This window comes from Seriola lalandi, unplaced genomic scaffold (genome assembly GCF_002814215.2).
Source record: "Seriola lalandi dorsalis isolate HSWRI2012SDOR001 ecotype SW California unplaced genomic scaffold, Sedor1 jcf7180002054293, whole genome shotgun sequence".
NCBI classification, from domain to species: Eukaryota; Metazoa; Chordata; class Actinopteri; order Carangiformes; family Carangidae; genus Seriola; species Seriola lalandi.
Window position 1 is genome coordinate 413,308 of NW_019524846.1, and position 12,564 is coordinate 425,871.

General features: G+C 38.8%; 1 protein-coding gene and 1 long non-coding RNA gene across 3 annotated transcripts in view; one reads left to right on the forward strand and one right to left on the reverse strand.

Annotated features, from left to right (window-relative positions):
- Nucleotides 1-7,671, forward strand: part of nek7 (NIMA-related kinase 7) — a 58,212-nt gene extending 50,541 nt beyond the window's left edge. Inside the window, exons 9-10 of the mRNA XM_023406013.2 lie at nt 3,896-4,009; nt 6,827-7,671. Coding sequence (XP_023261781.1) covers nt 3,896-4,009; nt 6,827-6,937 — 225 coding nt within the window. The 3' untranslated portion in view covers nt 6,938-7,671. The remainder of the gene's footprint in view (nt 1-3,895; nt 4,010-6,826) is intronic.
- A 3,238-nt stretch (nt 7,672-10,909) lies between these two features.
- LOC111654853 (uncharacterized) lies at nt 10,910-12,563 on the reverse strand. Of its 2 annotated transcripts, XR_015437231.1 has the most exons (5): nt 12,540-12,563; nt 12,411-12,471; nt 12,125-12,257; nt 11,925-11,962; nt 10,910-11,604 (listed from the first exon to the last, which is right to left on the reverse strand). It is a non-coding gene; the product is annotated as an uncharacterized LOC111654853 (long non-coding RNA). The 2 variants fall into 2 exon arrangements; XR_015437230.1 differs by having other exon boundaries at nt 12,411-12,545.
- Nucleotide 12,564: the final 1 nt, after the last annotated feature.

Below are 12,564 nucleotides of genomic sequence, written 5' to 3' on the forward strand. Positions count from 1 at the left end.
GGCACCTATTCATGAATACACATCTTATGTGTGCGTGTGCGTGTGCGTGCGTGCGTGTGTGTGTGCGCGTGTGTGTGTGCGCGTGTGTGTGCGCGCGTGTGTGCGTGTGTGCGTGCGCGTGTTCTGCCACCAGCAGCTCACACCCCTCAGACAGACAGCAGGCATGCGTGTGCATTGTATGTCTTTCGAATATCAATGAACCATACACACACAGACACACACACAGTCTCACATTCACACACCAGGGACTCAGAGGTCAGAGAGTGAGTCAATCATCTAACCCACTGCGACGACACAGTCTGAAAAAAGGAGTGTGTGTGTGGCTGGGGGGGCATGCGTCTTTACGCTTGTATATGTGTATGTGTGTACATATATATGTGTGTGTGTGTGTGTGAGAGAGAGAGCAGGGGGCCGGCAGCTGTCAGGGGCTAGGAGCAGCAGGCACTAATGAAGCAGATGAATAGTGCAAAAACTCCCAAATACAAACAGGACAGTTGACATTTTTCATCTGTCAAAAGCAGAAGATGCATGAAAATACGATGGGGTCTTGTTTAACCCTTTGCCTCCTGGTGTCTGTAGCTGGCTGGTTTTCTTCTCGTCTGTCTGTTTCTGTCTCCCCCTCTTTTTCTTTTACTTACTGAGAAATATTTTCTTTTCGGAAGCACTATCTAGCCCTTACACACAACTCTGCAAACATACACACTACCTCCAGTAGTAAATCGTGCATGTACATTTGTTATAAAGCAGTTAAGATTGTTTTTCCACATGGTCCTTTCTAAGACATTGAAGTAAACTTTTACAGCAAGTCGTCAGCATTTTTTTATTTTTTTGCAGACATGGGCACTATGAACTGACTCATTCCCCTTTGAAAGAAAGCCAACAAGGTCTGAATCTGAGTTTGTTTTTCCCTCTTTGAGTCCACCTGGCATTGCTGTCTGCTTTTCGCATTTTTAAAGCTCTTAAGTGTGGTTGTTGGAAAGTGATTAGTTTCTGAAATGAAGTGCAAGATGTCTGTTGACCTTAGTGGCAAATGTGAATGATGTGAAGTTTTTTGGTCTCAGTGCTCTAATGATGTATTGATAAGCTGCAGTGAATGGCCAATTAGCTAGCGATTTAATTGCTGGAGGTTTAGACAGTTAAGTTCAATTTCTAATTGTTATTTTAATATTGCTGCAGCTGTTGTTATCTTCAATAATGAAGGTCAATCATTTTACAGGGAAAGTGTGAAAAGTCCAGTTGTTTCTTCCACATTATCAGGAAGATGTTGGCAGTATATCACCGCTGTCGATTCATTTCAAGTTTATTTATTGTATTATAGTTTTTTTGCTTGAAGTTGTCTCTGAAACACTGGCACTGTGCCTCTGGAGATACCATATATGTTAATCCAGATTTGTTTTTTAAGAATGTACCATTACTGCATGCACATTTATCCATGCGCTGTATCTGGTTTTGTCTCTTAATCATTGTACCATCAAATGTGAAATCTTAGGTTAGAGATATGAGCCTTTGTTACTAATGGAAGTGCATCATTGCTGACACACACAGGAATATGCATTTCCACACACATCTCATCACTGTCAACCACCTGCTGTGCCAGTCTCAGTAGTAATCGTTGGAGCAGAGGGAGAAGGGCGTCCCAAGGAGAAAGAGAGAGAGGGAGATCCTCTTTACATAATGTTCACATGTGTTTCTGTTTGGATGTATGGTATTAATGTGAGTGATTAAGAGAGTGGATGAGTTAGTAATAGTGAATTATGTCAGAGAGAGAGAGAGACCACTGAGGTTCTGCTGTCGGCATCTTGACTTCTCACTGTAAGCTGTGACAGAGACTCTGTGAAAACCTGCCCGATAGGGAACGAAAACTTTTTTGACACTGCACCATCAATGTTTGACTCATTTTGCAGTGAAGACTAAAATGAAAAAGCCGCTTACAAATTGGTGATGTGCTTGGCACTTCTTGGGCAGTATCAATTGGTTAGTCGCATAGCTACAGGCAGCAAAGTGAGAAATTCCTCACTTGGCAAGATTTTTTTTGTAGTAGTTCTTGTGACATTACAGGTGAGCTAATGAAGAGGAATTGACCAATAACATTTTTTTTATTATTCTGGAAGCAGCCTCCTCAAACAGTCACCTGGTGTTGTCCCTGGTTGCTGTAAAAATGTTCATATACTAGAAGACAGCTTCTGTTATTCTGCACCTTTTTCCCTTACGGTCTTGTTTACGCAGAAATGTTGTGTTTATGGTGCCTGATATTGTGGAGGGTGGCACATTCACACTGACCTGCTGTATTCTGTATGGAGCGATTCCATTTGGATTCGTATGTGGAGATGTTGTGCTCATCTACTTTCACACTACCAATTAGCAGGCTGTCAAACACATACTGTCCATTGTCCAGTAATGATGTAGGGACAACTAAAAAAACAAAACAAGTTAAAATAATGTTTAACAATTTTTTTTGCCCATGATAAACTTCTTTATCTTGTCTTTTTACAGCAATGCATGCTCCTTAGCCAAATTTGCCACCATTTCTCTTATCAATCAACACACCTGAAGTTTAAAAACGGTTATCAAGATCACATTCAAGTTGGAAAATGTCTGATGACTGAAACAAAACTAAGGCAGGCATACTCAACCTACAGATAGGAGCCTGTGAGGAAAACAGAAACTGAAACCTATGAGCACTGACTGATTGTCCATTAATGGACCTGGATCCTGGTTCACATTGGTCCAGAAGATGCTCCCTTTCTTCTGGAAGTCACACAGATGTAAAGCAACTTTTCAAGTTAACCTCATACTAAAACAGGTCCAGGGCATGAAACTAGAATATTGATTCTGTGTATGGTGCTCATATACAGTGGGATCCAAAAATCTGAGACCACTTTCCCATTCCATTCATTTGTGCAAATTTTTGTATAGGACAACTTTTGCCCAGTAATACCTGATAAAAATTCCTATGATATCATGTTAGGTTTACACTGAATTCAACACAATTCCTATGTAATATTCTGATCTAAATAAATTAAAATCAAGTCAACAAGCTTCAACATCCCCTAACGGCTCATCATCATCAGTTGTGCCATTTGGCCCAACACATAAGCGTAACATGGTATTTATTTTGAAAGAAATTTTGAATCTGCTTGTTGTGCAACTCTGCTGTAGTCTTCACCTTGCGTTTTAACAAAAAGAATCGAGTCAGTCACTAAGCCTGGCAAAAATGGCATGGTATGTTTTCTACCCTCAGAAAGGCAGGAGGGATTCTGCACCTATTTCCTCTCACCAGCAAAAGTCTCCTTATCCTCTCCACTCTTCCTTACCATTCCCATTTGCCTTCCCTCTGCTCTGCCTGCTTGCATTTGTTTTGGAGAGGATACAGTTTTCTCGCTGCTCCAGCAAACTGAAAAATTCTCTCCCATCGCATCCCTACACCCCTCTCCTCATACTTTTCCTTTCTCAGATCTTTGTTTCCTCTCATTTTCATCTCTAAGTTTTCGAAGCAGTGCAGCAGAAAGGGCCAGCAAACTAGAGGAGCACACGTTAGCTAAGGGAAGCTTTTATGGATTTTTTTTGTTTTGGTTCACTTGAATTTCAGACCATCGCTCATTCCAGTACAAAAAAACTTACATGACTGTGTACTGATTAAATATGCACACACAACTTTACACATATTGACTTGTTGTCCCGCTTTATCTGTCTCTCACACCCAATCCATTTTTAATCATGTATGTCGATAGCAGTAAACTGTGCAGGATCTATGTTTACCATACTGTACAGTAATACTTGTTGAGAATTTGATTGAGTGTTTCAAGTTTTTACTTTGCCCTCTCAAACCCTGTCCTCTTGTCCTTTCCCCTTTTCCCTCTCCATATTCCTTTTTCCTCATATCTTTATATTTCAGATGGCAGCCCTGCAGAGCCCGTTCTATGGGGATAAGATGAACCTTTACTCCCTTTGTAAGAAGATAGAACAGTGTGACTACCCCCCTCTTCCCTCAGATCACTACTCGGAGGAGGTGAGTACTGTCTCAGCTGCATTTTACTGCTATGGCACAAAGTAGACTTAGACCTGCTCAGTGTTTAAAAGGGCTCATGATTGTTTCTACTCCTCAACTCCTTTAAAAGAAATGGTAGAAATATTTAACTTTTTTTAAGTGCTCTACTATTTTAAGCAGCAGTGGCCAGTCCCTCTTTCTCTGTGCCAGTTCGCTGATTGTTACTTGTTCTGACTATTAAAGTTATTTTTTATATGTAAGTGTAATCCACCCAACTGTCTGAGCTATGATATTACTCTGTGATCAAAAGACTGGCTATGATTTTAACCGTTTGAAAATTAAATGCACATATCAAAAGCATCTGGCCATGCTACAGAGTGGGGTGAGACTAAATGGGCTGGAGAGTCATGTTTCCCTGACTAAATGTTAAATCATCTGCTGTAATTCTGCGTAGACTTATCCATGCACAAAAATGTAATGTAGTCGGGCTGCGGTTAAAAATTGCATTATTGCTGATTGCTGATGACGTGTATGAATGTGCATGGCTTTGTGTTGCATGCCCTCTTTGTGTGGGTGGCATTTTTTTTCTTAGACATTTCTGCCTTTTTTTGTTTTTTTTTATAAATTAAGTCAAGTGTACACACACGCAAAAACTCAGACACTGACTTATAGGCACACACGCACATAAACTGCAAGTATTGGATTCATTAAACACTGTCACTGTGATGGGCACTGTAAAGCTTTGTGAGTTGTTGCATTTGCTTGATAGTTACAGTTACCGCAAAGTTTCCATTATAAAGCAGGACTCATGCCCTCATATCTCATCTGTTTAAAGAACCATGCCAGTGGTTTTACCTTTTAAGTAAAAATGAGATCAAGGATGCAACTTACAAATATTTTCATTATAGATTATTATTATTGCTACTTTTTTGATTAGTTGTTATGTCTATCAAATTTCAGATTATAGAGGGGGCTCAGCCCACTGTTCCATCTTCAGATATTTTTTTTTCTCTAATAAAGAATCCAAAGCCCATATTCAGGTTACAGTGATATAAAATAGAGAAAAACCAGCACAACCTCACATTTGAGAGCCTGGAACCATGCCTTTTTTCACTGTAACAATCAATCCATGATTAATCAATTATCAATATCATTGCAGAATACATTTCTTGTAAATTTCATAAATTAATTGAGTAATTTACCAAATTATTTTAGCTCTAAATGACATAAACTTCAGATCACAGCTTTTTAAAATGAATTCAGTCTGCACAGTGGTCTAATGAAACCTGCTTGAATTGTGTAATCCGTGACAGTATACATCAAGTAAGCATTACAACTGCATCTTTGATATAATGGTTCCCATTTATTCCCACATGGAAATAAATGGAAGTAAATGGCTGCGTGGAAATCTAGGATACCTGGAGAAATACTGTTAGGGTCCTCAGAGCATGAAAGTGCCAACCTATTGTGTCCTTTATGTCTATGCCTTCCACTCTACTATCAGTGTATCTGCATACGCAAGTCCACAGTGGCTAATTTTAAGTGGCTATCCTTTTTCATGTCTCTGTAGTCCAATACTAAACCCTGCAGATCCAGACTTTTATTATACTGTGGTATTTACTTCATTAAGCTGATAAAGGCTAATTGTGAGGTGTTTCAAGCCTCTGTGGTGTCTTGTGGTGTTTTTGTAAATGGAAGAGCAATTGTGCAAGTGTATATTTGTTACAAGAGCTCCCTCTCCACACACATACACACACACACACACACACACACACACACACACTACGCTGCGCTTCTGCGTTGCCCCACATGTCACCCCCATCCAGGAGAAAGGGAGACAAAGCGAAAGAGAGAGGGAATGATAGAGCGAGAGACAGGGCGATGGAGAGATGGAGATGAGGGGGGTGCCTGCAGCGCCTGTCTGGATGTAAACAATGCTCCTGAAGGATCGGCAGCAAACTGTCAGCTGCTCATCTTTGTTGTGTCATTTAACCATCTCCATCTATGCTCCCCCCCACACCTCCTTTCACTAGCTCCCACTCCCCCCATCCCTCCACCTGACACTCCCCCACCCCACTCGCCATGCAAAGAAGCGCATGAATATTTTACATATCTGCATCTCTTCCCCCCCCCCTCCATCTCTATTCTGTGGGACTAATTCTCAGACTGTCTGAATTTGCATCTTTCTCTCACTTTCTCACTCTCTCACTGTCTTTCTCTCTCTCTCTCTCTCTCTCTCTCACATGCACACACACACACGCACACGCACACACACACACACAGCAGCTGACGAGAAACTGTCCAAACCGGTGCCATGCAACAGCGGCCGTCGGTAGACGGTTACCATAGCGACCTTGCGTAGATGTTATGTTTTTTTCTTTCCTCTCCATCTTTTATTCTCTTCTTTTTTTTTAATGATGGTGGTGGCTGTTCCGCCTGCGAGCCTGTCTATCTATCTGCTCCAATCAGCCGCTTCGCTCGGCTTCAAGTGTAAGTGCTGTCTCCGGATGGCAATGGAGTGGCAGCAGTGTGTGTGTGTGCTTGCGGGTGGGTGTGCATGTGTGGGCTCGGGTAAAAGTGAATTCAGCAGACCAATAAGTGATTAGTGCACTAACCCAGCCTCATGTCTTTGTCTCAGCTTAGTTACCTGTTGCTTTATTGTTGCTATTATGGAACGAGCTGATCTAGAGGGCAAATAAAAGACGAGCAAGTCTGTGTTAGCAGAGATTTGTTCATTTCTGGAGCTGCTTTTTTATCATCAGTCTCACTATAGTGTCATTGACTATTTTATTTCTCTCTTTACCTTCCATCCAACACCCTTCCTACCACTCTCACCAGCTGAGGAACTTGGTAGATATGTGCATCAACCCCGACCCGGAGAAGAGGCCGGACATCACCTATGTGTACGACATTGCCAAACACATGCAGAACCTCACACAGGGCAGCTAAACCTAGACTTACACACACTACAGCTTGCGGAACTCCTCCCAACCTCCCCCTCGCTTTTCATGCTGGACTTGTACACATCTATCAGCTTTTATACAATAACTTACTTCAAAGTTTAGCTCCTTGTGATAAATAGTACGTGTAACAGATTTTTATTTCTTAGGGGACGGTACAGTCTGTTACATGACTGACACCCAAACCTTTTATGCCCTCGGGTAAAGATCATAAAGATTAAAAAATTTTTGTCAGATGGACCTCCCATTCCTTACACTTATACTATGTTACAGCATTGAAAATCAGTGTGTTGTAACTCACTGATATGTTTGTTGCTGTGGCTTTAAAATGCATGTCCTCTGTATTTTTGTGTGGAGAACTGAAGCCATTTTTCAGCAGCCGCTAGTAGTAGGTGTTGTTTAAAGCAGATATACTGGAAAACTGTAAAATTAGCAAAAAAGATTATAATTGTAGGTGTTATCTTCTAGCCATAAAACAGTAAAGCCACTCGCAAATATTGTTAAAAATTACCTAGTAGGCTTCTGATGTGCCTCATGTGACCTATGGTCAGCTAATGGCATAAAAAGACCATGAAAACTTTGAAAACAATGGTAACATTGGAGTGAAGAGATTTTCACTCAATGGCAGAGACGTAACAGAGTGTTATTGATGGTTGAAGTGTTGTTGTGTCGCACTTTTTATCCTGGTATCAGAAGGCTGGCAGGGTGATCATGTCTTATGAATGTATTAGGAAAGGAAGGATCATCTAGAGGTTAGACTAGAGATGTGCTGGGGGGAGAACATGGGCAAATGTTACCACAACACTTTGAATGTAAGTCATTTTGACACGTATGTATTGTCTTTGAAAAATTCAGAATGTCTCTTTTTTTTGACAGCCTAGAAGGAGTGGTAGAAGCAGTAACAAAAGCAGTTTTACATCTGCTGTTTACCTTAGTCACTGACACCAAAATATCCCCCTTGGTTCAGTTCAAGCAAGATGTACTGTTATCAGATAGTGTGCGGTTTTTTAGGGCTGTAAAATCACAATGAAGATGTTAAAAAAAAGGTTAAAACACATAGTTCTCCATCATGGTCCAGTGGATCCTTTTAACCCACCTGAACGGTAGTCTGTGTAGACAAAATTTTGTGATTGATGCTGTGTAAGATGCAGTGTATATGTCTTGTTCAGTAACATATGTTAAAGAGATAGCAGATCAATACCTTGTGTACCGTCCATGTCATGAGTAAATCGCAGCATGCATACATAACTTGTGTTCTCAGTTGAGAAAGGTATATCAAAGACTTGTACTGAAAAAAACCCCCAAAGAAACAAGCACCAATGGGATTCATTTTATTTTACTGTACATAGTGAAGAAGTTCCTTTAGTTTTAGTACTGTAGGGTTTTAGTGACTTATTATTAATTTGGAGGGAGTGAGCAGTAATATATATATATACAGCTGTAGTTCATATATATATATATATATATATATATATAACAGTGAATAGGTTTACACCAGTGTGTCACAGCTGACCAGCACTGACTACCACTGTTTTACATAATGACAATGATACCACACGGAAGGTATAATACGTAAACAACAATTGATAACGCTTTATTTCAGTGTCTTATGAATTGTTTTTAAACATTATCAAATAGCCTGTTAACTTTTCAGCTGAATTATTGTACATGTATGCCCATGATCTCCTGTTGTTGTCTTTCTTTTTTTAATTAACATTTAATACTATTAACATGTGTTGAATACAAAATCAAAGCTTATAGATGCAAGAAAATGTAAGTTATTTTGTTATGGTTAACAGAATATTTTGATAGTGTGTTGCTACTAGTTATATATCTGAGACGTGCAAATACAGTGTTTGCAATTTTTGTTTGCAATTGTACACCTTGTCCAGAATTTTGTTCCTCCATATCGCTTTTTGTTCCCATTGCAGTAAAACCTTTTTTTAAATTTCAATAATTATCTTAATTTTTCATCATCTTCATCATCTGTTTACCCTTTATATCTACGCTCTCTAAACAAGCACATCTATAAAGCACCAAAACCTTTCAGTATTCTGTTGTAATTACAGGGGAGCTATGGCTTTAAGGCACTTTCTCTATATTTTAGTTTCTATACAGAATTCCCTGAAGAAATTGGTCGTATTTAAGAGCAAAAAAACAAAAAAAATTTCTCCAGTGGTTTAGGGGAAACAGCCTCTGAGCTTTCAAATGTTCTTAAAGCATATAACTAAAACACCTGATGCTTTTGTATTGGCTTGAAAGATACATTTATGTTAATGCCCTTTCGGTGGCGATGTTTAAGACACACAGTGCTAAGTCACTTTAAGAATTATGGCTAAGTCTTGATAGGGAGTGTTTTTGTCTTTATGTAACATAACATTTCTCTACTATTCACCAGCTTTTTACCTCGGCTCACTTACTTTTCCGCACACTCTCTGAAGGTATCGAAGAGTCCAGGTGTTTTTCACAAAGAAAAATAATGACAATTAATATTTATTGTTCTGGTAGTTTGGTTGTTTTCTGAACATTTCATGTCAAATTAAAGACCATCATCACAAATGCCCTGTATGCTAACTAAATGCAATAAAGCTTTCAAATTCCTTTTGGACATTGGAGTGACTGCTTGGAGCTCAGGTTTTAATGGGTTTCACATCTCATCCCATCATTCAAACATTTTTGAGTCCCAACAGGTTTTGATTGTACACATACCCTTCAGGACATCAATAAAAAAGGACAAACACAGTTATGAGTATGCAAACTGCCAGAAACCAAGCCCAGGTAACACCGTCCCGTCACGGAGCCACAGTTTTACAGCTGTAGTTCAGGACCATTTTGGTCCTTTTTAAAGGAAGGACCAAACCGTCACTGGTAAAAAGGTTTGATGTTACCTGAGTTTACAATTGTTGGGATATTTCACTTTGATGGACTACTGGTAAATTATATCACCTTAGTGGTCAGTATATCCATATACATTCAATTTTTCTGTTACACGCGAACATAATCCCGACCGATACCAGAACATTGTCGTTTTTGCCTTGAATGAATTAGTTCTATATAACGTGATTTTGATTATATGTTTTTTCTTGACTTTAGAAGTTGATGAGGATGACTTGAATGCAAGTCTGTCACATTGTCTCACATTGACAGCACATTGAATTGTTGGATACTAGTGGTGATATAGAATAAACTGGGCATCCTCCAGATTTGAGCAAAATAAGGTACCATATCTCATCTGCATACGGAGGAAAACTTGGATGATCTTGTATTATTTGAACTATACACCTGGTTATCATTGAAATAATTTTCATATTTATTGTTTATTGGTAGCATTTGATGCTGAAAATGTGAAAAACACATACCTGCAAAATGCATCAGTAACATTAATGACACACACACACACACACACACACACACAGAGTATATAATTTTTATAATTTTTTTTTTTTAATGACTGCTGTGACTGGAGGTTTTGAGTTGTCCGTCTGCCTATCCCATTCTTGTGAACACAATATCTCAGTAACGCCTGGAGGGGATTTCTTCAGATTTGCTGCAAACATTCACTCAAGGATGAACTGATTAGATTTTGTTGGTCAAAGGTCAAGGTCACTGTGACCTGATGCTCTTGTGAACACGATATATCAGGAATGCCCAGAGGGAACTTCATTACATCTGGCACAAACATTCCCTTGAACTCAAGGATGAACTGATTATAATTTGGTGGTCAAAGGTCAACTTCAATGTGACATCATAATGTTCTTCAAAAACACTTCTGGCCATTATTTAACGCTGTAACTCGGGAACAGAAGGGGAGATTATGACCATACTTCCTGGAATTTGACAGTTGACAGAGGTATACAACCATGAGGCAGTAATTGTAGTTTCAAAAGATGAAGTGTAACGTTTTAAACTTGCAATCTTAATGGTAATTCATTTTTGAGTATTCCGTATACAGAAGAGGCCATTCAGCTATAACGTTACATTTTTTAATTAATTTTGTTCAATCGGTAATACAAATATAAAATGGAAACACCTCAGAATCACACAAAAACACACACCTGCGAAATGCATCAGTAACATTAATGGCCTGCAGGTGGCACAAGTACAAGGATTGAACAATAAAACACAGATTTTGTATATGTTAAAGCCATGCAACACAGGTGAATTTTCAAGCCTCATTTTAAAATATCCATTGTCATATCTTTTGGTGGTCTAACATTAAACTGTTTAGACAGCCATAGCCCCTTTTGGTTCCCTTTTGAATTCTTGGTTCGCTTTTTTCTTAAGCATATTGGAAGAGAAGGCTGTTAAAAAGCATAACTTAGGTATGGTATTGCATTCATTTAATTAATTATAGTATATTATATATACTACTAAGACTTATACTGAAATAACTGTAATATGCAACTCTGAGGCATATTGTCCCACTGGTATTCCATCATACTTCCATACTTAGTAGGCTTGGTATTAAATTGCAGTCTATGTGGAATTAAAAAGGTCTTAGAAAGTCTTGATTTCAACTGTTAGGCCTGTCATGTAAGACACGAACAATGCCAAGGCATACATGCAGTACTTAAGTTAATAAGAGTAAATGATGACTTGGTATACAGCTCCATCAGGATGCTCTCCGCCAAGCAGATTCAGGTGCATTAACATAAACTATGACAGCAAAAAAACAAAAAACAAAACAGGAAATAGTGCAAATTATTTTGGGGTACTTATTAAACTACAGAGCACTTCACATACAATACAAAGACTTCCAGGTTACTTCAAAACTACAAGTTGTAAAGATTTGCAGTTACACTGAAATACTTCATTACTCTAATACGGAATTCCAGTCAATCATTTTAAGTGTTTCATTATAACAGGTGATATTAGATCCAACACCTAAAATCTAATTAAAAATGTGTAGCTGCTGAATGTGAATGCTGTTTGTTACATACATGAAGAAAAAAACAGGAAACCTAAAGTTTACTCACTTGCTGTTGATTCAAACATCACATCTCCCTTCACGTCACTGCAGAGAAAATACATAGTGAGGAATGGCTGTAAAGATTTCAATTTACACTGCATATACCATAGTACACAACAGTGTATATTGAGTTTAATGAAAGAGTTCAACTGCAACAAGCCTGACAATAAAACTAATGCAGGTAATTAGGTGTAAAATAATCTTTACTTTCTGGACTTTCTGTGTATCAGAACGCAGATCTTGTAGACCAAGGCTGCAGATAAGATGTTGATGATGATGATGATGATGATGATGATGAGGACGACCAGAATATCAGTGACAGTGAGAGCTTTTCCATTGTCTTTTAAAATGATGGTTATAACAGAAGAATGTCACAGTTGTGGCATTTATGTTTAAGTTACAAAGAATAGGAGTAGAGCTGTGTATGGTCTCTCAAAAAGACTTAACACAATACTTAACAATACTTTGTGGTATTGATTTGAAAAGCACATACCCAAAGTGGCAACAGGTATTGTCTGGGGCTTGCTCTCAAAGTGTCCATTGAAAGCAGTCACCTGCAAAGACAGGATAGCACACACTGAAATATGAAGGAAATAGTGGTGGTATTCATTTTTTCACAAACCTTCACTATGTAGGTCGTAGAGTAA